Source organism: Onychostoma macrolepis, chromosome 20 (genome assembly GCF_012432095.1).
Source record: "Onychostoma macrolepis isolate SWU-2019 chromosome 20, ASM1243209v1, whole genome shotgun sequence".
NCBI classification, from domain to species: Eukaryota; Metazoa; Chordata; class Actinopteri; order Cypriniformes; family Cyprinidae; genus Onychostoma; species Onychostoma macrolepis.
Genome location: NC_081174.1, coordinates 27,764,375 through 27,787,574, shown reverse-complemented (window position 1 = coordinate 27,787,574; position 23,200 = coordinate 27,764,375). Strand labels below are relative to the sequence as shown.

At 41.8% G+C, this 23,200-nt stretch overlaps 5 protein-coding genes across 5 annotated transcripts; 3 read left to right on the top strand and 2 right to left on the bottom strand.

Moving 5' to 3' along the window:
- Positions 1 to 1,643: 1,643 nt before the first annotated feature.
- Positions 1,644 to 2,669, bottom strand: taar13a (trace amine associated receptor 13a). Its single transcript, XM_058756468.1, has one exon. The coding sequence runs from the start codon at positions 2,667 to 2,669 to the stop codon at positions 1,644 to 1,646; it is 1,026 nt and encodes a 341-aa protein (XP_058612451.1).
- Positions 2,670 to 5,081: 2,412 nt separating this feature from the next.
- taar13e (trace amine associated receptor 13e) lies at positions 5,082 to 6,107 on the bottom strand. Its single transcript, XM_058756578.1, has one exon. The coding sequence runs from the start codon at positions 6,105 to 6,107 to the stop codon at positions 5,082 to 5,084; it is 1,026 nt and encodes a 341-aa protein (XP_058612561.1).
- A 2,441-nt stretch (positions 6,108 to 8,548) lies between these two features.
- taar10 (trace amine-associated receptor 10) lies at positions 8,549 to 9,592 on the top strand. Its single transcript, XM_058756351.1, has one exon. It carries the CDS (start codon positions 8,549 to 8,551, stop codon positions 9,590 to 9,592), a length of 1,044 nt encoding a protein of 347 aa, XP_058612334.1.
- A 3,731-nt stretch (positions 9,593 to 13,323) lies between these two features.
- On the top strand, positions 13,324 to 14,337 carry LOC131527290 (trace amine-associated receptor 1-like). Its single transcript, XM_058756297.1, has one exon. It carries the CDS (start codon positions 13,327 to 13,329, stop codon positions 14,335 to 14,337), a length of 1,011 nt encoding a protein of 336 aa, XP_058612280.1. The 5' UTR covers positions 13,324 to 13,326.
- A 5,678-nt stretch (positions 14,338 to 20,015) lies between these two features.
- Positions 20,016 to 22,299, top strand: LOC131527377 (trace amine-associated receptor 1-like). The gene is made up of 3 exons (XM_058756422.1): positions 20,016 to 20,343; positions 21,753 to 21,824; positions 22,109 to 22,299. The coding sequence occupies exons 1-3, from the start codon at positions 20,016 to 20,018 to the stop codon at positions 22,297 to 22,299; spliced, it is 591 nt and encodes a 196-aa protein (XP_058612405.1).
- The last annotated feature ends 901 nt before the right edge of the window (positions 22,300 to 23,200 follow it).

The following is a 23,200-nucleotide window of genomic DNA, read 5'->3' as shown; positions in this document are numbered from 1 at the left end:
ATATGGACACAAGAGGGCGGGAAACACAAAACACAAAGCTGACACCTATATTTATGTTTTTAAATATTTATGTTTTTAAATATATATAAATCTAAATTTCACAACTTTCCCACAAGTGGTTCAATGGGCTGCCATAGACTCAAGAGCGGAAGAAGAAGAATGCCAATGGGTACAATAGGTGCCTACGCACCTTCGGTGCTTGGCCCCTATTAAAAACTCGTTGAATCAATGAAAGCAGTTAAATCTTCTGTTTATTCAGCAACCGCTATATAGGGATTTATTCTGCGGGGCGTATTTGGAGTTTCCACGCGAGAGTGCTCTCTAGCCTTTGGATGGAGATTTACTACTGATCACAGAACATTGCTTCACTGACAAGATGCGCATGAAAATTACAGCTTTTACCAAATCGCGATTTATCGTGCAGCCCTACTTTAGGTGCATCCTAAATTGCGTACTTATGCAATATTCTATGACATTTTGCAGTACAAATAGTGTGAGTAGTGTGTTCACACTGTTTGTGAACAGTGGATGCAGTTTGTTTTTCTGGGGCAGCAACAGAGTTTCGCGAGTGTGTTTGTTAGTTCCCGTCATTTCAGCCACTAGTGTTTTATAAACAAGGCCCAGTTCAATGCTGGATTTGCACATCGTTTGATACTGACAGCATTCCCAGTGATAAAGGATCCCGGTCATGATTCAAAACTGCAGGCAGTAAGTGAAATGGCATCAAATTTCTGTGTTTTGTTGGGAATCGGCGCTCAAGGGCTTGTGACTTTAGCTCCACCCATGGCATGTTTCCAGGAGCTCAGCTGTTTACGGAGAGAATCGTAAAGGATCTTTTTTTTTTATAAATAAGATAAAACTAAAGTCTTTTTTGGAGATATTAAGGATGCAATACTACTATATAGGTACTCAAGATTAGCATGAGATTTGGTGAAACTGTGTGTGTTATGTCCCATTTAAATAACCAAAAAAAAAAAAAAAAAGTGTGGAATGTTGGACACTTCATACACTCAACTGTTGCACCTTTAATTAGTTTACAAAGGGGCAGGGGCTATCAGACTCCAATTATTCATGACAAAATAACCTTATAAAATTCATACACTATATGGTTGAGTACATAGTGCTTAAGTACCTAGTGGGGGGCAATATGTGTTTAATGTTATACATAAGGCACAGTGTGCCGAAATTCCTTTATTTTTACTCATGTTTTCCTCATAAACTGAACGAAGGGGCAGTTATTGGACCTAGTAGGTGCTTATATCTATGAATGTTTAGAAACAGAGTCCTGCTTGCTTTGCCACTTATGTTAATTCATGCTCCAAAAGGCTTCAGCACCACAATGACATACCACAATATATGTGACAACACATATGTTTGTGCTTCACACAATCAGTTATACTAAACTAAGATGGACTGCTTTTGTTTTTGGGTTTCCAAAAAGTTGAGCTTTTTTATATTTTATGTAGGCCTATTTTGTCAGGATACAAAGTCAGATAGATCATCTTTTAATTTCGCACAGATAAAACACATGCAATTTACACTATTACTTGTTTATGTGATTTGCACATTTTGTTATAAATTATTTCAGTAAGTATAAAAATATCAACTGTTGTCCAATGTGATGCACAGAGACTAAAATTAAATTAAACAGTGAAAACATTGATATCAGATGAGTTTGGTTCAAATATTCTCCTTGTAACAATAAGAGAAAGGGTTTTCCTAAACCATGGGTAGAAAAAGCCATATATGATGGGATTTATAGTTGAGTTAATGTAGCCTAACCAGACAAACACTTCAAAAAGAGCAAGTGGGGTGGAAAAGTTGATGTAGGGATCCATCAAAGAGTTAATAAAAAACGGCAACCAGCAAATGATAAAAGCACCCACGACCACACCGAGAGTTTTTGCTGCTTTGCGTTCAGATCGTCGAGAGCTTTTAAACACATTCTCATTTTCATGCTGGTTTGCCTCACCGATTGTTCTTACATGTTTTTTTGCAACTACAAAAATCCTAACATACAGTCCAACCATGACAGAACAAGGAAAGAAAAAGGTTATTAACGTGTCTAAAACAGACCACAATTTACTGAAAAGCAGACTGCAGTGTCCTATACAATATATTGATTCAATATATTCCTCCAGTCCTTCTACATTAGCCTTTGAGTACAGTAGACCATATGAATAGGCTGCAATCATAGCCCAGCTTATCAGCACCATGACCCATGCGACAGGTATGGTTATTCTTGTAGGATACTGAAGCGGATAACAAACAGCCTGATGCCGATCAATAGCAATACAAACAAGATGCAAAATAGACACTGATGTGAGAAACAAGTCAAAAGTGGAGTGCAGCAAACAGAAGGCATTTCCATAGTACCAGCAGCCATCCACAGAACGGATCATACTGAAAGGCATGACCACCAGTCCAAGCAGCAGATCCGCTAGAGCCAGAGACATCACCAGGATGTTAGTGGGAGTCTGGAGCTGTTTGAAGTGCGCAATGGAGATGATGACCACCGAATTTCCTAGAACGGTCACAATCATCGCTGACACCAATAGGACATACACCACAGTCTGAGCGGAAACATGATGTGTGCCTTTAAAACAAGAGTTGTTCACTGCAGGAAAACAAAACTGCGTGGGATCGTATTCTTGTGATGATAAATCCATCCTCTCAGTCTCAGAAAACACAAATCAAGTCAATTCTGTTTCAGTTGGACTAGTTAGGCCCCTTAAATACACTTCATGCTCTTTTCTGACCCTCCCACATCATCACAGGGCAGCAAATGACCAACAAGCACTTATTAAAAATGAAAAATAAACAATCTCAGAGAAAAGGTACAAAATTCTCACTGGGGCGTTAACCTTTTACATTTTTTATGTATTAGTGTGCACCTTTAAGACGAGGGTGTCAAATTCAGTTCCCGGAGGACCACTGTCCTGTAGAGTTTGGCTGCATCCGAAAGCCTAGGCAGCTGACTTGCTGCTTCGCTGCCTTATGAGGCAATGATCCATAATGATATCCCAATGAGATCAAAGGCAGTGAAGGATACATCTATGCTGCCTTCAAAACCTACTCAAGAGATTATGTGATTTTGGACACCAAGGTTCTCACGATTAGTAGAAACTTCCGGGTGTTTTGGAGCTGGTTGGAGCTACACTCTGAAGGACAATGTCCCTCCAGGACCACAGTTTGAGACATGTGCTTTAAGGTACTAATGTACCATTGATGGGTAGGGCACTGCCAAGTGACAGCTTGTACCTGTTTTCTGAGAGTGTACAGACTGGTTTGTTCAAAAAAAAATTTGGTTGAGTAGCTATAAATGAAAGCTATGCAATTTTAGCTGGGATAAATCCTGTGAATCAAAATGCAGCACCATGGATCATAGCATCATGCCATTTTCTGGTTAACTGCACAGAAAGACTAAAAAATCCAACCTGGTCTCATAAAAATACGTACCTCTGCGCAGTTTTTGTGCGACACCATTTTACGTACCTTGCTGCACGTTTCGCCGCAGTTTCAAATAGAAATGTCCACTGAGTGGCGCTAAAACACAGGTTCAATATGTGAACCCTGGCACATTTTTATTACGTAGATATTGGTACATATTGCTGTTTTTTTATTACTTTGCTTCAGATACGTATTGCAGCGGTTCAGAATTCAAATATCCGGGGACTGTCTCTAAAGGTTATTTCTCTATCGTGTTGGAAATATGCCCTACACCAAATCCAGCCCTAAACCTACCCGATAGTGTTAACAAATGCAAAACTGATATAAAAATGTATTAGCTGATGCAACTGTGTCATTTGAACTTCCTTTTACGCAGATTTTAACTGCTTTGTCGAACCGTAGTTACACGGGATTCAAACTGGTGTTTCTTGTCTCCTAAGTCCATCTCTGTACTCCGTGAGCTACCGAACAAATTTATCATCTATGAAAACCCATAAATATGAAGCTGGATGTTTGCGATGCTAACGTTCAAAAGCATCAGTTTTCAAATCTCCCAGCATATTAATATTGTTTTGAAGTCATAGCATGATATTCTTCAAGTAATTGTACGAAAATTAAGCCTTATTAATCGCAACTCTGTAAATTTGTGTGAAAGTGTTCATTTATTTTGGAAACTGCAGTGATATGTACTTATTGGTACGTATTTCATGTCATGCTAAAAAGTGCACCCAGGTACATAAATGCCATGAGACCAGGTAGCAAAAATCACACAAGCTTTATATGTTAGACTACATTAGGGGTGGCCAACGTTGGTCCTGGAGAGCCACAGCACTACAGAATTTTGCTCCAACCTTGATAAAAGCTCTCCTGTAGCTTTCTAATAACCCCTGACCTTGATTAGCTGGTTCAGTTGTGTTTGAGGTTAAGGTTAAAGCAAAACTCTGCAGGACTGTGGTACTCCCAGACCAACATTGGCCACCCCTGTGCTGCACACTGTAAATATTACTAAAAAAATTAACCCTCAGTCTTATTTTTGACCTGAACATTAAAGGTGTCTTGGGCCCAATTCATAAACCTCCCCTTTAAAACAACAACAACAACAATATATATACTATATTTAATTTTCTCCACTTTATCAAGGTAACAGTGTATGTGTAAACTACAATATACATCTTCAGCCTTATAATCTAATTAAAGAAAATTCTGGAACTGAACACATGAGCAAAGGTGGCAGAGGTAGATCATGTATTTCAAAGCAAATACCTCTGAGAGGAACATAAACACAAAGGGATGACTTTCTCCTGGAATACTTTTAAAAACCTTCTTTGGCTGGAAAGAAATACTCAATTTATAAAAACCTACTGAAGAAATATGCCCTAAGCTTCAGGATACCACTTTTGTACGCTAAAAACTGAATATAATATGAGTTTTAAAAATGTCTGAAGAATTCAAAACTAGTTTTTCCATCATTTAGCATGCAGTGTGTATTTAACATCAGAAGTGTTTCAGAGATCTGATTTTAGATCACCATTTAATTTTACAGAGATGAAGCATCTGATTTTACACTGTTTTTATTTATATGATTTGCAAAAGTTGCAAAGTATCAATGTGCTGCACATATAAAAATGGAATCAAACAGTGAAGACACTGATATCAGATGAGTTTGGTTCAAATATTCTCATTGATATAATAAGATAAAGGGTTTTTCTGAACCATGGATAGAAAAGGCCATATATGATGGGGTTTATGGTTGAGTTAATGTAGCCTAACCATACAAACACTTCAAAAAGAGCAAGTGGGGTGGAAAAGTTGATGTAAGGGTCAATCAAAGAGTTAATAAAAAATGGCAACCAGCAAATGATAAAAGCACCCACGACCACACCGAGAGTTTTTGCTGCTTTGCGTTCAGATCGTCGAGAGCTTTTAAACACATTCTCATTTTCATGCTGGTTTGCCTCACAGAGTTTTCTAGCATGCTGTTTTGCAACTACAAAAATTCTTGCATACAGTCCAATCATGACGGAACAAGGCAGAAGAAAAGCTATTAATGTGTCTATTGCTCCCCACAATGCATTGAAAAGCAAAGTGCAGCTTCCCATACAGTATATTGATTCAATATAGTCCTCCAGTCCTTCCACATTAGCTTTTGAATACACTAAGCCATAAGAATATAACGCAGCCATGCTCCAACTTATCATCACCATGACCCATGCGACAGGTATGGTTATTCTTGTAGGATACTGAAGCGGATAACAAACAGCCTGATGTCGATCAATAGCAATAAAAATTAGATGAAAAATAGACACTGATGTGAGAAACAAGTCAAAAGTGGAGTGCAGCAAACAGAAGACATCTCCATAGTACCAGCAGCCATCCACAGAACGGATCATACCGAAAGGCATGACCACCAGTCCAAGCAGCAGATCCGCGAGAGCCAGAGACATCACCAGGATGTTAGTGGGAGTCTGGAGCTGTTTGAAGTGCGCGATGGAGATGATGACCACCGAATTTCCTAGAATGGTCACAATCATCGCTGACACCAATAGAAGATACACCACAGTCTGAGCGGAAACATGATGTGTGCCTTTAAGACAAGAGTTGTTCATTGCAGGAAAACAAAACTGAGTGAGATCGTATTCTTGTGATATAAAATCCATCCTCTCTGTCTTAAAAAAACAAAAACCTTTAAAGTACTAAATGGACTACCGGTATGTTAACAGTGAGTGAAGAGCCCCTTAAATACACTTTGTTGTCTTCTCTGACCCTCCTACATGACGAGACAGCAAATAACAGTCAAGCACTCAAAATATACATTATTTCAGTTTTATGGTTTGGTCATGGCTCAAGGATTCTTCATCCTGGTACATGTTAAAAAGTTTGGGGATGGTGAAATTTTTTAGTGTTTTTGAAAAAAGTCTCTTCTGCTCACCAAGGCTGCATTTATTTGATAAAAAATACAGTAAAAACAGTAAAATATCATTACAATTTAAAATAACTGTTTTCTACTTGAATATATTGTAAAATGTAATTTATTCCTGTGATGCAAAGCTGAATTTCCAGTTCAGTGTGACACGAATCATTCAATTCAATTTAATGCATAACTGCTGAATAAAAATATTTAGTATAATTAAAATCTTACAGATTTTAACTGTATAGTGTATTTTATCTTACAGCAAAACTATTCACGGAAGCATTTGTAACTTGTGTTTTTATGTTTTATATTTGATGTGATATTTTATTTGCTTGGTTAATAAATAAACAGGTTGCAGTTGCTGAAACACTTAACGAAGACAATACAGATGCAAGATTTATTAAGATGATTTACAGTCCCATAATGCATTGTGATAATCTCTGTAAAAATGAAAATCCATCCAGGATAGTGGATGAAGTGAGAGAAATGTCCATCACAGTTTATTCAACACTGAAAAGTATCAATAAACATAAATGCTTTAGAACATATGCTAGGCCTAAAGATTACACTGACCATTATGTCCAATTCAACCCACAAATCTCCAACACAACATTTACACCATATAAACACTTTAAAGGCTTATATTTTTAGTTTGCATTGATTTTTTAAAATTCATATTTTCATTTATCTTGTTTTTATGACTTTTCTAAACTTCACTACTTATTATTCTGTATTATCAAAATTAGCACAATCAGAATGATGCAACTCCAGACGCTCTGAGGTGAATGTTTTCACTCCTGTAGGGATCAATCAGAGTCAAGTGTGATTCTGTTGGAGTTTAATGAGGACAGGTGTGAATGTGCCGATAAACAGCAGGACATATTGCAAACATGTTTATTACGTTTAATAAGTCCCTCAGCTCGCAAACATTTTTAGATGAAGGAGACAAAAATCTGACCACTAGTTATTTCCACAACAGGATTTCTCTAGAGTCAGAAATTACACAGGTATGATATCACAGTTTCACTGGAGGAATCAAAAAGACATTTGATTGGGATTTTAAGCATATTCTAATGGAATATTTATATAATGTAAATTTAAATCACATAAACTCAGATTAACACTGACTGACTGAATGTATACTTTACACACATGAACATTTTCAAAGACAAATCAACAATCATTCCAGAAAAAACAATTCTGTTCTGCACTGTAAAAAAAAGTTTTTCAAGTTGTAACAAAGATCAATGTTTTACAGGAAAATACTATTTTAGACATTATACTTCCAAAATTCATAATTAATTCAATGTGTTACTTAACATTTTGCTGTGATTATTTGTGAAATTTACTAGCAATTTTTGAGGGAAATGTTTTTCGGTGTGCATTTACCTAGACATACCTGAAATTTACCAAGATTTTTCTTCAAACATCACGTCTCATATTTCATCTGAAGATCTTCACTGACACTGTTAAGTATTGTTGGGGAAATTTTTTAGTCATGATGGAAATGACATCACAACTGAGCGACAGCCTTATGTGCCAAAAAATGAAAACTTTTTACAAAATAAATACTAAGTAAGTTTATATTTATCATCTTTCTTTAAATTTCCACAGTTCTTAAAATGCAATTATACTTTATGAAGGGTTTTCTTATTTTAAAATTCAAACCATTTGGGTCTGGGACGAAGCAAAACAATAAAACATACACATAAGTACATTTAAAAGAGCCAAATATAAGTAATAAATGCATGAAAAATTCAATCCAAGCAGCTGAACTCTGCTGGTTTTAATAAATATAAAATATCCAGGAACATAAAAGCACCAAGATGAAGAAAAATGATATGTTTAACAGACCGCATTCATTGATTTATGTAACTCAGGATCAAAAAATAGGGGGAAATCTCCAAGGAAAACTTTTCTGTTGTTGACAGATGATGGATGTAGTGACAGTAGTGATGCAATGCAGGAGGGGTGAGGATATAAATAAGTGCTTTGTGCACGTTCACTCTTTTGTAGACAGGTAAGGTCTGTCATGAAGGTCTAATGGTATGATTTATGTTCAAGCTGCAGGGCTGATAATGTTTTTGTGTGGTTATGACTGTGAAATGTAACTATTAGATTGCCGTTAAGATCATAAGAAAATCAGTGCATTATTTGCTTATAAATGAATGTGTGTTCCAGCTGGTGATGGACCTAAACAATTCAACTCAAACTAGGATTGACCATGGGCCTGTTCTTTGTTTTGAGTCATCCAACAACTCGTGTGAGAGATTCGTCTACCCATCAGAGATTCAGATTTTGCTTTATTTGTTCTTCAGTGGCATTGCGCTTACCACAGTATGTGGAAACCTGCTGGTCATTGTTGCCATCATTCATTTCAAGCAGCTGCACACGCCAACAAACTACCTCACCCTGTCTCTAGCCGTGGCCGATCTGCTCATCGGAGGTTTTGTGATGCCTCCCAGCATGCTGCGCTCAGTTGAGACTTGCTGGTACTTGGGAGACGTGTTCTGTAAAATACACAGCAGTGTTGATATTATGTTATGCATCACATCTCTTTTGCACATATCTTTCATCTCAATCGATCGCTATTATGCCGTATGTCATCCGCTTCAGTACCGGAATAAAATCACACCTCCCATTTCCCTCATTATGATTTTCCTAAGCTGGGGTCTGGCTGCCTTTTTTGGATTTGCTATGGTGTTTCTACAACTCAACATTTTGGGTGATGAGGAGTTTTATTTAGATAATGTAGCCTGTAAAGGAGCTTGTATCATCTTTCAAACCGCTGCAGCCAGCACTATTTCCTCATTTCTTGCTTTCGGCCTTCCCGCAATAATTGCTGTCAGCATTTATCTAAAAATTCTTCTTGTTGCACGAAAACAATCAAAATCTATACAGCATTCAGCACACGTGGGCAAGAAAAACTGTGTATCTATAAAGAAAACCGAGGGGAAGGCCACAAAAACACTGGCTATCATCATGGGAGTATTTTTTGTCAGCATCTCACCCTTTTTCTTCTGTAATCTACTAGATCCTTTTCTTAATTACACAATACCACCTGCCATATTTGATGTTTTTTTGTGGATTGGATATTTTAATTCTCTGTGTAACCCTTTTGTGTATGCATTCTTTTATAGATGGTTTAGAAAAGCTCTGAGAGTCATTCTTTTAGCCAAAATATTTCAAGTAAATTCTTCACAACTCGACTTGATGGAAAGACGTGATTAGAAATGAAATTAGAAATCTCTTGTGAATAAAAAGAAATGTCCTGCTAATATGTTTTAATGTCAATGTAACTATAATTTCATCTCTGCACAGTAAAGATGATGCCAAATAACCAGATGACATGCATTTTTTTTACACTGAGCCACTACATGAAAAGTGTGCAGATTAAATTTAGACTAATTAATTCTTTATAATATGAACCAATGTCAAAGTGCATCAGTGTGTATCATTATTTCTTTTGAGACCCATCCATTACATGCATAATGTTCAGTTTTTCAAGCAACTCTGAATATTTCAATATTCCAATTCACAATATTACACGAACATATGTTTTTAAGTCTGTCAAGAGTAGAATTTCTTCCTAAAATAAGCAGGCTACTTCTCCTTTCAGTATCAAAGACAATGTTATTTCCCAAGACACCCTGGAGGAACCTAAAAGTAAAAATAAAATGCAGTGCTCTCAGAAAACATTCAGCCCGTTCCATTTGTCTCATTTTATGTTAAACATATTTAAATAGTTTTCATTTAATAGCCTAATGCAATACATCCAACAAGCATGAATCATATGAAAGCCCCTAAAGCACAATTTTGTGTCTCTGATAAAGACACTAAAAGGGATAGTTTACTGAAAACAAATATGCTATTATTTACCCACCTTCATCGTTCCTTTATGCTTTTTAGTTTTTAATTTTAACTAAGCTTAACATTCTCAGTATCTTTGTGATAATTAAAATTACATAGCTTATTCGTAGAGACCCTATTATTGAACAATTAAAGTGGTAGCATTGGGAAATTACGTTTTTTTCTCTAAAATATTCGTGTGTAGCCTAGTGTTTTGAATATTTTCTATCTGCTGTTTTATAACAACAATGTTTGATTCGGGACTGAATGATTCTTTTGAATCGGTTCTTTCAACCGGCATGAATAATCGAAGTCGGCATTTGCTTTTGAATCGATAGGAGTGGATCCAGCGTAAATGAGTCACTCAGTTAACTGAATCGGTTTGGCCGTTCTAATTGTAGGCTTGTTTGAGATGCACCTCGCCTAAAATGTAGGAAAGAGTAGGCGGCTGCATTGAGGAGTGAAAATAAATATGTGTTGAACATGATGAACAAGTAAAAAATGAACAAGTAAAAAAAAAAAAAAAAAAAACTCTTTCTCCTTATTTATTCCTTCCCTTGCTAGCTTGTACTTATTTAAAAAATGCCTGAGACTTGGTGTTACAAGCACTTCGTTTGTCGGATTGCCTCTTCAAGATGAATCGCTTTATGTATTCCCCAAATTGTAAGTCGCTTTGGATAAAAGCGTCTGCAAAATGACTAAATGTAAATGTAAGTATGTATTGAACAATATGATGAACAAGACACTCGTGCTTGCTATTTTCCATAGGAAAAGTGTATTTATCATCCATTTTTACATTAATACGAACTTGTATTTTAGATTTTTATAGAAATATGACAATCTAATATATAAACAAGGGAGAAACTGGGTCACGGGGAGCACATGGGGAGAAAAACAACAAAACAGGAACACCAGTCTGACATTACCTCCCCCTCCCGGAAGGCACGTCCTCACGCCACTTAACTTCCAAAGGGGAGATGGGGGGGCACTGGAGGCCTCTCAAGCTAGGATTGCCCTGAACGGGCTGCCTCCAGGGCGGTACCGGTTCCGGGAACCATGGCGGAACAGACAGTTCAGGGGGCCATGGCGGAGCAGACCGTTCAAGGGGCCATGGCGGAGCAGACCATTCAGGGAACCATGGCGGAGCAGACCGTTCAAGGGGCCATGGAGGGGCAGACCGTTCAGGGGGCCATGGCGGAGCAGACCGTTCAAGGGGCCATGGCGGGGCAGACTGTTCAGGGGGCCATGGCGGAGCAGACAGTTCAAGGGGCAATGGTGGAGCAGACCGTTCAGGGAACCATGGCAGAGCAGACAGTTCAAGGGGCCATGGCGGAGCAGACCATTCAGGGAACCATGGCGGGGCAGACCGTTCAGGGGGCCATGGCTGGACGACCTCCATGGCCTTGGCCTCAGCACACTGCAGTAGAGGTCTTCACGGGTCCAAAAATTCGTACCCGAACCCGAAGAGACCCGTAAATGTGCTGCACCGAACCGACCTGGACCCGTATTTTATTTGAAAGTGGGACCCGAACCCGTGCAGGCCCGAGAAATGCCTTAAATGTACTACCCGGACCCGACGCGGACCTGACCATTATTTGAAAGTTGGACCCGAACTTCGCTTTTTTTTCTCCATCTCGAGTCAACTTCGACTGTTGCGTCTCCGCAACAATAACGAAACTTTTTGTTGGTTGCAATAAAGACTCGGAGCAATTATTTTTTAGCAAAAAACGTGCAGAACAAGAAGTGCATTACACTTTACTGTGTGCATGTTCAATAACAGGTGCGTCTCTTCCTCAGTTGTTTCAGCTTTTTTTTTAAATCACTCATGAAGGAATCCATGATCACCGTCTGCGTGCAGTAGGCTACATTAACTCCGCCCGTGCTCTGCTTCTGGCGGCTGAGGTAATGCGTGTTTTTTTCTTTCTTTTTTTCTTTCACCTCATTTCCCGCTCACAATTTTCTCATCCTAATTTTACAAACTGCAAGTTACAAAACACACGCATGCTGACTGACACTGATCACTGGCGGGTGCGGTGTTCTCCGATCGACTCGGGTATTACACACAATGTTAAACAGACCCGGGACCCGAAGTAATAGATTGGGACCCGACCCGGACCCGGCTGACCATTTAAAATATAGACCCGAACCCGTACGGGTCCCGGGTCGGGTCCCGGGTACTCGGGTCTCGGGTCCTCCGTGAAGACCTCTACACTGCAGCCCTCTCTAGGCTTGACTCGGCATCTGAGACCTGAGTCTGTGTGAAAAAATCTCTGTGCAAGAATGCAAAGGTTTTGCAAGGGAATGCAAACTTTCTCGAGAGAATGAAAAAGTTTTGCGAGTGAACGCAAAAAATTTTACAAATATTTTTCATCCTATCCCAAATTTTTTCCAATTTACAATCTACAGCTGGAGTCACATCTGGTTCTGCAACTGCAACTGTTTATTTTATTTTAATTATCCAGGATTGTGATTGATGTAACAATAAAAAATAATAGTAAAATTAGCTGAAATTAATTGAGTAATTGAGAACGAATGGGGGAAAATCATGTGAGAGGAGGCAATGCCTCCATCGCGATATGATTGGATACGACTGGTTATGATCGGCAGTGATTGGTTCATGCGATAAATGTTCTTCTCATGTTCTTGCGAGAGTGCAAAAAGAGACCCTTTTTTATCATAGTTAAAAGGCCATTTAATCGGTGTCAGGACTCATTATGACTCAAATGGGGGACTCCTGGGTGTTTGCATTACTATAAATCTGGGCTCTCTGATCCATAGTGTGACTTTGCCATTTGAAAAAAAAGAGGTAAGGCCCTGGATGGTAGAGTTATGCTACATTAAAATAAAATAATGTGTGGTTTTCATTATGTAATTGAAATGTACAGTTTGTAATTTCTCTTAATTTCTACTTTGCTATTAATAACACGTCTAGAATTATTTTATTGTTCAATTGTTATTTGTGAGAATAATAGCTATTAGAATGTTTTTAAAGAACCTATACTGTCATTACGATTAATGACAAAAGTATTTTTTTATAACTATACATTAAGCTTGTTTACAAGGGTCAGCAGTTAATATTTTTCTTTTTTACAGAACGGTGAATCTGAATAGTGTAAATGGATGTCCCAGTCAACATCAGCCAAATTGAAATCTGGGAAAAGCAATTTCTCTGTCATGAGTTTAGTAACAGGTCTTGTCAAAAGTTTGTCTATCACTTGGAAACCCGGATATTACTCTACATCCTTTTTAGTGTCTCTTCAATTATCACAATCATAGGAAACCTGCTTGTGATTATAACGGTCGTTCATTTCAAGCAGCTTCACACATCTACTAACTACCTCATCCTGTCTCTAGCCGTGGCCGATCTGCTTGTCGGAGGAGTTGTGATGCCTCCCAGCATGCTGCGCTCCATCGAGACGTGCTGGTATCTGGGAGATTTGTTCTGTAAAATACACAGCAGTCTTGATGTGACACTGTGCACAGCGTCAATATTAAATTTATGTATCATCTCTTTAGACAGATATTATGCCATATGTCACCCCTTTCAATATCACAGTAAAATGACGTCACTTGCCACACTAGTTATGATTATTATCTGCTGGACTGTTTCAGCTGCTCTAGGGTTTGGCATGATCTTCATGGAGCTTAATATTATTGGCATTGAGGAATTTTACTATGATAACATTGACTGTGATGGAGGCTGCTTTGTGTTTCAGAGTAAAGCTGGAGCTACTGTATTCTCACTGATATGTTTTTACGTTCCTGCTTTTGTCATGCTCTGTGTGTACCTTAAGATCTTACACGCAGCTCAACGGCAGGTTCAGGCCATCCAGAGTGTAAATTCTGAATTAAAAAAAGAGGGAAAAGCCACTAAGACTTTAGCTATCATCATGGGGGTGTTTCTGACCTTCTGGATTCCTTTTTTTCTTTGTAATATTATTGATCCCTTCATCGGTTACTCTGTACCACCACTGCTGTTTGACTTGTTCCTGTGGGTCGGATATTATAATTCCACCTGTAATCCCATAGTGTACGCCTTCTTTTACAGTTGGTTCAGACATGCATTTAGAATCATTTTGTCCAAAAGAGTATTTCAGATTAATTCTTCAAGAACAATATTGTTGTAATAAGGAAAAAGATCATTTGCAAATGCATTTCTCAATGTTTCATTTTTTCTGATTGCTACATAGATTGGTGCTTTTTATCTTTTTTTCTTAAAAATTACTATTGTATTTTGTTAGTGATTTCATAAATGAACCTTTATACACAAAGAAGTGCAAAACAAATCATTCTTTAAAGTGCCTGCATATATGAGTGCTGTGTGTCTTGACATTCAGGGCTCTTCTGAGTCCACCAGTGTTGATCTTTGCCCCTCTCATGGATTAAATTCATTAATTAAATTCAAATAAAATTTAACTGGGTAAAGACTGCATTTTTCTTTTTTTAAAGGAACCTTTAATTTTATATAATTTTTATTTATGGCAACAAATTCAATATGGCTGAAGTGCTAAGTACATATTTCAGGATATCAGGTAAAAACAATTTTTTAGTAGAGTAAGATATAAAACTCTTGTACAAAACAACACTACCTAAAACTAACAGTTTATTATTTTTCACTTTTACAAAGATATTTTCATTTGAACAATTGATTTTACTTACAGCTTGTTAAACATTAATTTTGGGGATGTTTATTTAATTTGCATAAAAAATGCCAAGTCATTCCATTAAAGTAGTGCCATTTTTATCCATTTCATGAAGTGCACTACACAAATGTGGTTTGCAAGCTTAAATATACTCGCCCCAAAACTAATCAATATGATTTTAAAGAATTATTATTTCATGTGATTTAAATCCACATCATACTAACTAGAAACTATGCTTAACCACAGTTTGTAGCGGCAAAGAAACTGATTTGTTGTATCCACCTTATTTTCCCCCATGGGCTCAGCCATTGTGGCTTCCACCATCATTAGCTTACAGCTATTTTTAGCTGTACAAAACAGCTTCTTGTGCTGCTTCATATTGTAAACTGGTAAAAACATGTATTATCTTAGTTAAGGACACACTAGTTTGTAGTGTAAATAGTTTTACCGTTTACTGCACTTTGTTATTTTTCTTGTTATTTACCTACAGCGGCTAATGAACCAGAAATCTCACACATTCACAGAAAACGGCTTACTTCGGCATTGAAAGATAAGATATACAACATGGAGTAACATCCGTGAATGTCAATTACAAACATTACTAGTCGACCAGTAGTGGGAATGTCCATTAACAACGTGACTGCCGGCCACTGGCGACATGCAGTGACAAAGTCCCTGGTAGTGTGAATACATCTTAAGTTCTCTGTCGATACTCCACTCGTACTGCATCTTGTCTAAAGACGCTACGGGAAAAGCCTTTTTTCCTTCTGACTAAAGCCTTATTTAATCACGCAGTGAAATTGCACAGCCATTGGTTCGTGCAGTGTGTAAAAAACGAACCAATGGCTCGGCAGCGGAGCTGCACGAGCCTATGGCGACGGAGCCCGCCAGAATCCACCAGAATGGGCGGAGCCTTCTGGCTATATAAGCGGCCGTTTCGCCATAGGAACTCAGATGTCTTCTCCTTCAGCGACGACGACGACTTCGTCTCTTCACTGATCCAGGAAGCCTGCTCGCCGTAGAAACGCCTCACAGCTGGAACCAGTGACCTCTGCTCGGCTGAATCCGCCGCCACTCAGCGCCATCAGCATCGAAGCAGTTCGGTCCCGCTCCCCTGCAGCCATCCGGCGAAGCTCACGCATTCTTTTCTAAAAGAGCAGCGGCATTGTTGCAAATGCCGCGCCGTTATTGCGGCTTGTGCAGGTCTCCCCTGCACGCCGATGACGGCCACAGCGAGTGCGTTTCCTGCTTAGGTAAGTCCCATGCAGATGCCGCACTCGCTGGCACTGATTGTTCTCACTGCAAGAACATCAGTCTCTCCTCTCTGCCCCTCGTGCCCTCCCGTTTTCTTCCTCGCAGGGACCTGTGAGGAAAAAACAGCGGGGCAGAGGATCTCAGCGCACAGCTGACAGTGAGCTCACATCGCCTCAGATCCCGCGTGCCTCGCCCTCGCCACACAGAGAGGTTTCTCCCGTCCTCTTTTCTCAACCTGACCAGCGTCCCTCTGCTAGCGTGAGTGATCTGGTCTCGTTTGGGGGGAGTGACGAAGAGCTGAATGATGACAGCATGTCATTGGCAGCTTCGGACGCAGAGGAGCTGTTGGGCTCTGTAACTGACCCCGCCCTCCTGCCTTCGTCCGCTCCCAGCGCCACCAAACCTGGGCCGGACGCCGAACTTTTTCACATCCTCTCTAAAGCGGTGGAAGAGCTGGGTCTAGAGTGGTCTCCACCGGAAGAGCCATCTCGTAGCCGTCTGGATGAGTGGTTCCTGCCGGGGCACCGTCAGGCCACTTGTCAGCGATCCTCGCCGTTCTTCCCTGAAGTTCATGACGAGCTCACAAAATCATGGCGCTCCCCCTACTCCGCTCGCCTCCGTACTTCCGCTTCTTCCGCCCTCACCACGGTCGACGGCGCTAAAGAAAAAGGGTACGAGTCAGTGGCCACGCATCTCTGCCCGCCCTCTGCTATCGGCTGGAAGGCAAAGGCAAACCACCCGTCTAAGCCGTGCAGAACCACCTCGCTGGACGCATCCAGCCTGGCAGGCCATCCCCGGAGTGTCAGAGTGGGTTATGGGGATAATAAAACGAGGTTACTCACTTCAGTTCGCTCGAAGACTCCCGCGCTTCAGCGGCATGGTCTCCACCTCAGTACGAAGCCAGAACGCCCACGTTCTATGCTCAGAGGTGAAGATTCTGCTGGAAAAAGGAGCAATAGAAAGAGTTCCTCCAGCTCAGAGCGAGTCAGGCTTCTACAGTCGTTATTTCCTCGTCCCCAAAAAGGATGGCGGCCTCTGGCCCATCCTTGATCTCAGATGCCTAAATTGCGCCCTCATGAAAAGGTCGTTCAGGCTGATCACATTGAAACAGATCCTCTCGCAGATTCGGCCAGGGGACTGCTTTCTTTCCCTGGACCTGAAAGATGCATACTTTCACGTCCAAATAGCCCCCCACCACAGACGATTCTTGAGATTCGCCTTTGAGGGAGTGGCTTTTCAGTACACGGTCCTTTCCTTTGGACTGTCTCTGGACCCCGCTTTTTTACGAAGTACATGAATGTGGCTCTCTCCCCTCTAAGACAGATGAGAATCCGCATTCTCAACTACCTCGGCGACTACCTCGAGGTGGAGCTTTTATCGCACAGAACCCTCCTCCTCAGCCACCTAGAGCGCCTGGGACTCAGGTTCAATTTTGCCAAGAGCAGGCTGTCTCCCAGCCAACGTATATCGTTCCTGGGAACAGTTCTCGACTCGACTCAAATGAGAGCCGTAGTCGCACAGTTTGGTCTCCTTCGCATGCGACCTCTACAGCACTGGCTGAAACCTCAAGTTCCATCTCATGCATGGCGTCACGGACACCTGCGTATCGGGGTGAGCCAGGCCTGCGTGACAGCCCTAGCCCCCTGGAGAGACCTTCACTGGATGGAAAAAGGAGTGGCTATGGGAATGGTTTGCAGGAGAAAGGTCGTCACGACAGATGCCTCCAACACAGGTTGGGGAGCACTGTGCGAGGGCAGACCAGCCTTCGGCCATTGGTCGAAAGCTGAGAAGCGGCTTCACATCAACTGCTTGGAAATGCTAGCAGTATGTCGAGCATGCCAGTTCTTCTTGCCAGACCTGAAAGGACACCACGTGCTAATCCACTCGGACAGCATGTCTGTAGTGTCCTACATAAATCACTAAGGAGGCCTCTCCTCGAAGCGCCTTTGCCTATTGGCAGAACGCCTTCTAGAGTGGTCTCTACCCCATCTGCGCTCGCTGAGAGCAGCACACATACCGGGCAGATTGAACCACGGAGCGGACAAGTTATCTTGGAGCAATATCCCCTCAGAGGAGTGGACGCTCCATCCACAGGCGGTTCAGAGAATTTGGGAGATCTTCGGCGAGGCCGAGGTAGACCTCTTCGCCTCAGGTGACAACTCTCACTGCCTGACTTATTATTCGAAGGTTGAGGATGCGCTGGCCCACGAATGGCCCAACCTCCTCCTTTATGCGTTCCCCCCAATTGCCCTGATCGCGCAGGTTATCAGGGGAATCAAGGAGCGGGGACACAGGGTCCTCTTGGTGGCCCCCCTGTGGAAAAATCAACCTGGGTTGTCAGAGCTGACTCAGCTGCTTGTAGCAGCCCCGTGGCCCATTCCCCTGAGACGGGACCTCCTGTTTCAAGCGAACGGGACAATTTGGCACCCTCAGCCCGACCTCTGGGCCCTGCACCTTTGGCCGCTCGACGGGAGCCCGCGAGCTTCTCAGAGAGCGTGCTGAAAACCATTTCTGAGGCTAGAGCACCGTCTACGCAACGCCTCTATACCCTTAAATGGTCCGTGTTCTCCACGTGGTGCCTAGACTGTGGTGAAAACCCGTCTACATCTGACTTATCGATGGTTCTGTCCTTCCTGCAGGAACTGCTGGATAAAGGACGTTCCCCATCCACACTCAAGGTTTACGTAGCAGCTGAATCCGCCTCGGCCCCTCACAGTCCCTACATGGGACTTGCCCACGGTTTTGAGAGCCCTGAAGGGCCCTGCCTTTGAGCCGCTACAGTCCACGACCCTGCACTCACTGTCGCTAAAGACTGCTCTGCTCTTAGCACTAGCGTTGGTCAAGCGAGTAGGAGACCTGCAGGCGCTCTCCACTAGCCCTGCCTGCCTGGAATTCGGACCTAATGACTCCAAAGTCGTCCTGAAACCGAGGCAGGGTTATGTACCCAAGGTGCTTTCCACTCCATTCAGAGCTCAGGTCATCACGCTCTCCGCGCTTCCTCCCTCTGATGAGGACCGGGAGTTATCCTTGCTCTGCCCTGTCAGAGCTTTGAGAATCTACTTTGAGACTTTGAGGGTCTTTTTCATGCTTCCCTTAAGCATTGAATTCTTAAGGTGGTATAATTGAGTCATTCCCCTATCAGCACGGCGTGATTGAATTGTGTTCTCGTAGCGTCTTTAGACAAGACGCAGTACGAGTGGAGTATCGACAGGGAACGTACTCGGTTGTGATACATGTGAATGGTTAATATTCGCAAAGAAAGCACTAACTGAGACTTATCATTTACACGTTTTAGAAATGAACTCACAGGCAACATGAAATGAGGTGGAAATACGACAGCATCACAGATTAATGAAATTATCTCGTGGGTCAAATTAAATACGGTGGCGGGCCAGTTTTGGCACTGTTGTAGGCTGTTGAGAACACTAGGTTTCCTTGGAAACTCAAATGCTGTGGGATTTGACAGGAGGGAGGTTGTTATGAAACTCTTGTGCTATAAATGTGTGCTCTCTGCTACATGAGGCAGCCTTGGTTTACTGTAGAAAGAAAGGTAAGAACATAGAAGAGAGATTTCCGTGTCTGTAGATGAACATGTCTTAATATCATATATAAGTACAATGTAAAAATATTATATACTGTCTTGATTAGATTATTATAACCAGTAAGATTTCAGTGCAAATTTATTCTCCTATTTGGGAATTATTTAAATTATTCTTTTAATAATAGCATGGTTTTCTTGGCTTTATGCAAAGCATTACTGCGTAGATTATGTTCTGAATTATATGTGATGCTCATAAACATTAGAACTTAGGTTTCAATTAAATTCATTCAAACTTTTAACATGCAACATTGACCATGTTTTAAGTTCACTCTCTTGTTTTAAACAGGGAAGCTCCAGAATTGTGTAAATGGATGGCCAAATCAACATCAGCCAAATAACAATCTGGGAAAAGCCTTTTCTCTGTTATGAGTTTAGTAACAGGTCTTGTCAGAAATTTGTCTATCCTTTGGAAACCCGGATATTACTCTACATCCTTTGTAGTGTCTCTTCAATTATCACAATCATAGGAAACCTGCTTGTGATTATAACGGTCATTCATTTCAAGCAGTTTCACACACCGACTAACTACCTCATCCTGTCTCTGACCGTGGCCGATCTGCTTGTCGGAGGAGTTGAGATGCCTCCCAGCATGCTGCGCTCCATCGAGATGTACTGGTATCTGGGAGATTTGTTCTGTAAAATACACAGCAGTCTTGATGTGACTGAAATGGGTGGGAACAATGGTGGACGCTCAGGAGGAGGACGGACAACCGGGAGGGGGCCAGCAGACAAAGACCAGGGAGGCGACGAAGGAGGGAAGAGCCAGGGAGGAGACAGGAGGGACCCGGAGCAGGAGGAGCCTGGCAGGACCCAGGCCACAGCCATGATGATGGCCCAAGGTAGAGCCGACGGAGGGAGGAGCCATGGAGGGAGCGTGGCCGCCGACTCCAGGGGGCCGACCAACGCCGGCGGAGCAGGTGGTGGAGGAGCCCGAGGTGGAGACGGAGAGCCGACAAGCCAGGGGGTTGCCGAGGATCCGGGGGGCCAAGGTGGAGCCGAATGCTCTGGCGACCAAGGCGAAGGCGGAGAGGAGAGGAGGCAGTTCGAATTCCAGTTCAGTTTCCCAGTCAGTCAAATCCTCCTCCATGTCCAGCAGTCCCAGATGCATCGTCAGCTCACCCTCAGCCACGGTGCAGGGGGCGGAGCTCCACTGCACGCTCACACCGTCCACGGCTGGCTCCCTCGCGATGGGCACTGTCGCCGGCTCTCGCACCTGATCTGACGTGTTGGGCTCAACTTCCGGCACGATCTTCCGCTCAGTCGCTCGGCTTCGCGCTGGCTCGCAGATCGTGGCGGGAAATGGGTCTCCGTCATCGGTGGGCTCGGGCTGATGCTCCGCACCGCGGGGAGTTGGTGGGTTGTGAGTCGGGAGAGACGGTGAGGGGCGATCCATTTCTCACCAGAATCCACTCCACGAAGGCGGCGAAATCCTCTCGTGGACCATCTTCGGACGACAGCGCTCTGCACGCCGTATTCAAACTTGCGTTGTAGAAAGAGCAGAGCGCATTGTCCGGGCAGTTGGTGGCATTAGCTAGCAACAGGAACAGTCTTGTGTGGTCCTCGAGAGATCTGTCCCCCTGCTCCAGCGGGAGGAGGAGGAATTCGGGCTGGACGAGGGGATCCATAAGGACACAACGGAAAGAAAAAACACTGTGTAAAAATGAGGAAACAAAACGGAGGGAAAACACGGAGGTTACTGTTTGGGTCAGTCTTTCTGTCACACTTCAAGGGAAGCACGGGAACCAGGAACGAGGAGACGAGGAATTCACAAAAGGAGAATATTTAATTCAAACGGGAACATAGATCACAGGCAGGGTAGACACTCAAAGACCGAACAAACATGAACTGAATGGACTGGGGCTTATAATAACAGGATAACGAGGGAACTAAGGGGACACACCTGGAATCAAATTAACAATCAAGACAGGGGAAAAACTGGGTCACAGGGAACACATGGGGAGCAAAAACACAACAAAGCAGTCCAGGGGCATGACAGTGACATTGTGCACTACATCAATTTTAAATCTTTGTATAATTTCTTTGGACAGATACTATGCCATATATCACCCCTTTCAATATCACAGTAAAATGACATCGCTTGCCACACTAGTTATGATTCACGAGTTCACACTTACATATAATAAATAGAATAAAGTTTATGCATATTTGGCGTGCTGTCCGAGGGGAAGGCTCCGAGCTTGGAACTTTGGCCCGAACCCTGAGTACCCCCTACAGGTTAGGACAGGAATAGATGTAAGTGCGGAGAAGGTGTAGCGGAGGGATGCTGGAGAACTGTCAAGGAACAGAGGTGAGTCAGCTGTGTATATATACACACCTCTTATCTTGTTAATTAGGTTAATTATCTGAACGTGCTCCTCCTGAACTTTGTTAATAAAACATTTATTATCTTCTGGACTGTTTCAGCTGCTCTGGGGTTTGGCACGATCTTCTTGGAGCTTAATATTATTGGTGCTAAAGATTTTTACTATGAAAACGTTAAGTGTGATGGAAGTTGCACACTGTTTCAGAGCAGAGAGGCAGCTACTATAATGTCATTGGCCTGTTTTTGCATTCCTGCATCTTTGCTTTAATTTATTTTCAAGATCTGAGGTAAACTGTCTGTTGTTGCTTTAAACATGGCTATAAATGCCACGCAATATGATAGTCAAACTCACTTTTAACACTGAATAAAGCACATAATCTGTGATTATAACTGTCATTAGTTTGTATGTTGTTGTTCCAGCTGCGACGTTGTGGAAATAGAAACTGTTTCTAAAATAGAAATTTCACGTGTCATCATCGCGGCTAGTTAGGAAAAAACCTCTGATTAACATGGAAACGATACCTTTTATCGAATGTTGCGGTGTCACATCGCTTGTAGTTAGGACACGGTGTAAGGTAAGAAGGCTGTGTCAATCAACTATTGTGGCAGAGGCCTTCGTCCGTGTGACGTCACAGACAAGTAGCGGAGAACAGCCTGATTTGAAAAAAGGGATACTATTTTTAGGGATTAAATAAAAACCACTGGGTGGATTTTTATCATTATAGAGTAGAAGTGTACACACACTGCAACACACATTTATGCTCAAACAACATATAAAAGTGAATTTAGCATCCGATGACCCCTTTAAACAATTACACTTTCAACATTAATCTTGAGGTTTACATGATTTGCATAAACAACGCAAATCATTCCATGAAAGTGCCATTTATGTCCACAACATTTTAAGATCACTAAACAAATGTGTTGCCAGCTTAAAGGTGCTATACATGATTTTTACGTATAGGCCTATATAAAATTACCCAAAACTATTTGCTATTTAAAGATATAGTATAGCCTTGTATCCTTAACAGAGAGTTAAGTTGTGCAATATAGAGCTTTCTAATAAAGGTTAAAGTCAGGGATAGTTCGCCCAAAAGTGAAAATTCTGTCATTAATTACTCACCCTCATGTCGTTCCAAACCTGTAAGACCTTCGTTCATCTTCGGAAC

Bases quoted from the DNA above. Each gene is read 5' to 3' on its own strand.
- taar13a (XM_058756468.1), bottom strand. From the start codon at position 2,669: ATGGATTTATCATCACAAGAATACGATCCCACGCAGTTTTGTTTTCCT.
- taar13e (XM_058756578.1), bottom strand. From the start codon at position 6,107: ATGGATTTTATATCACAAGAATACGATCTCACTCAGTTTTGTTTTCCT.
- taar10 (XM_058756351.1), top strand. From the start codon at position 8,549: ATGGACCTAAACAATTCAACTCAAACTAGGATTGACCATGGGCCTGTT.
- LOC131527290 (XM_058756297.1), top strand. From the start codon at position 13,327: ATGGATGTCCCAGTCAACATCAGCCAAATTGAAATCTGGGAAAAGCAA.
- LOC131527377 (XM_058756422.1), top strand. From the start codon at position 20,016: ATGGATGGCCAAATCAACATCAGCCAAATAACAATCTGGGAAAAGCCT. The intron at 20,344-21,752 runs GTAAAATACACA...TAATTTCTTTGG, and splicing joins GTATCTGGGAGATTTGTTCT to ACAGATACTATGCCATATAT. The intron at 21,825-22,108 runs TTCACGAGTTCA...TTAATAAAACAT, and splicing joins GCTTGCCACACTAGTTATGA to TTATTATCTTCTGGACTGTT.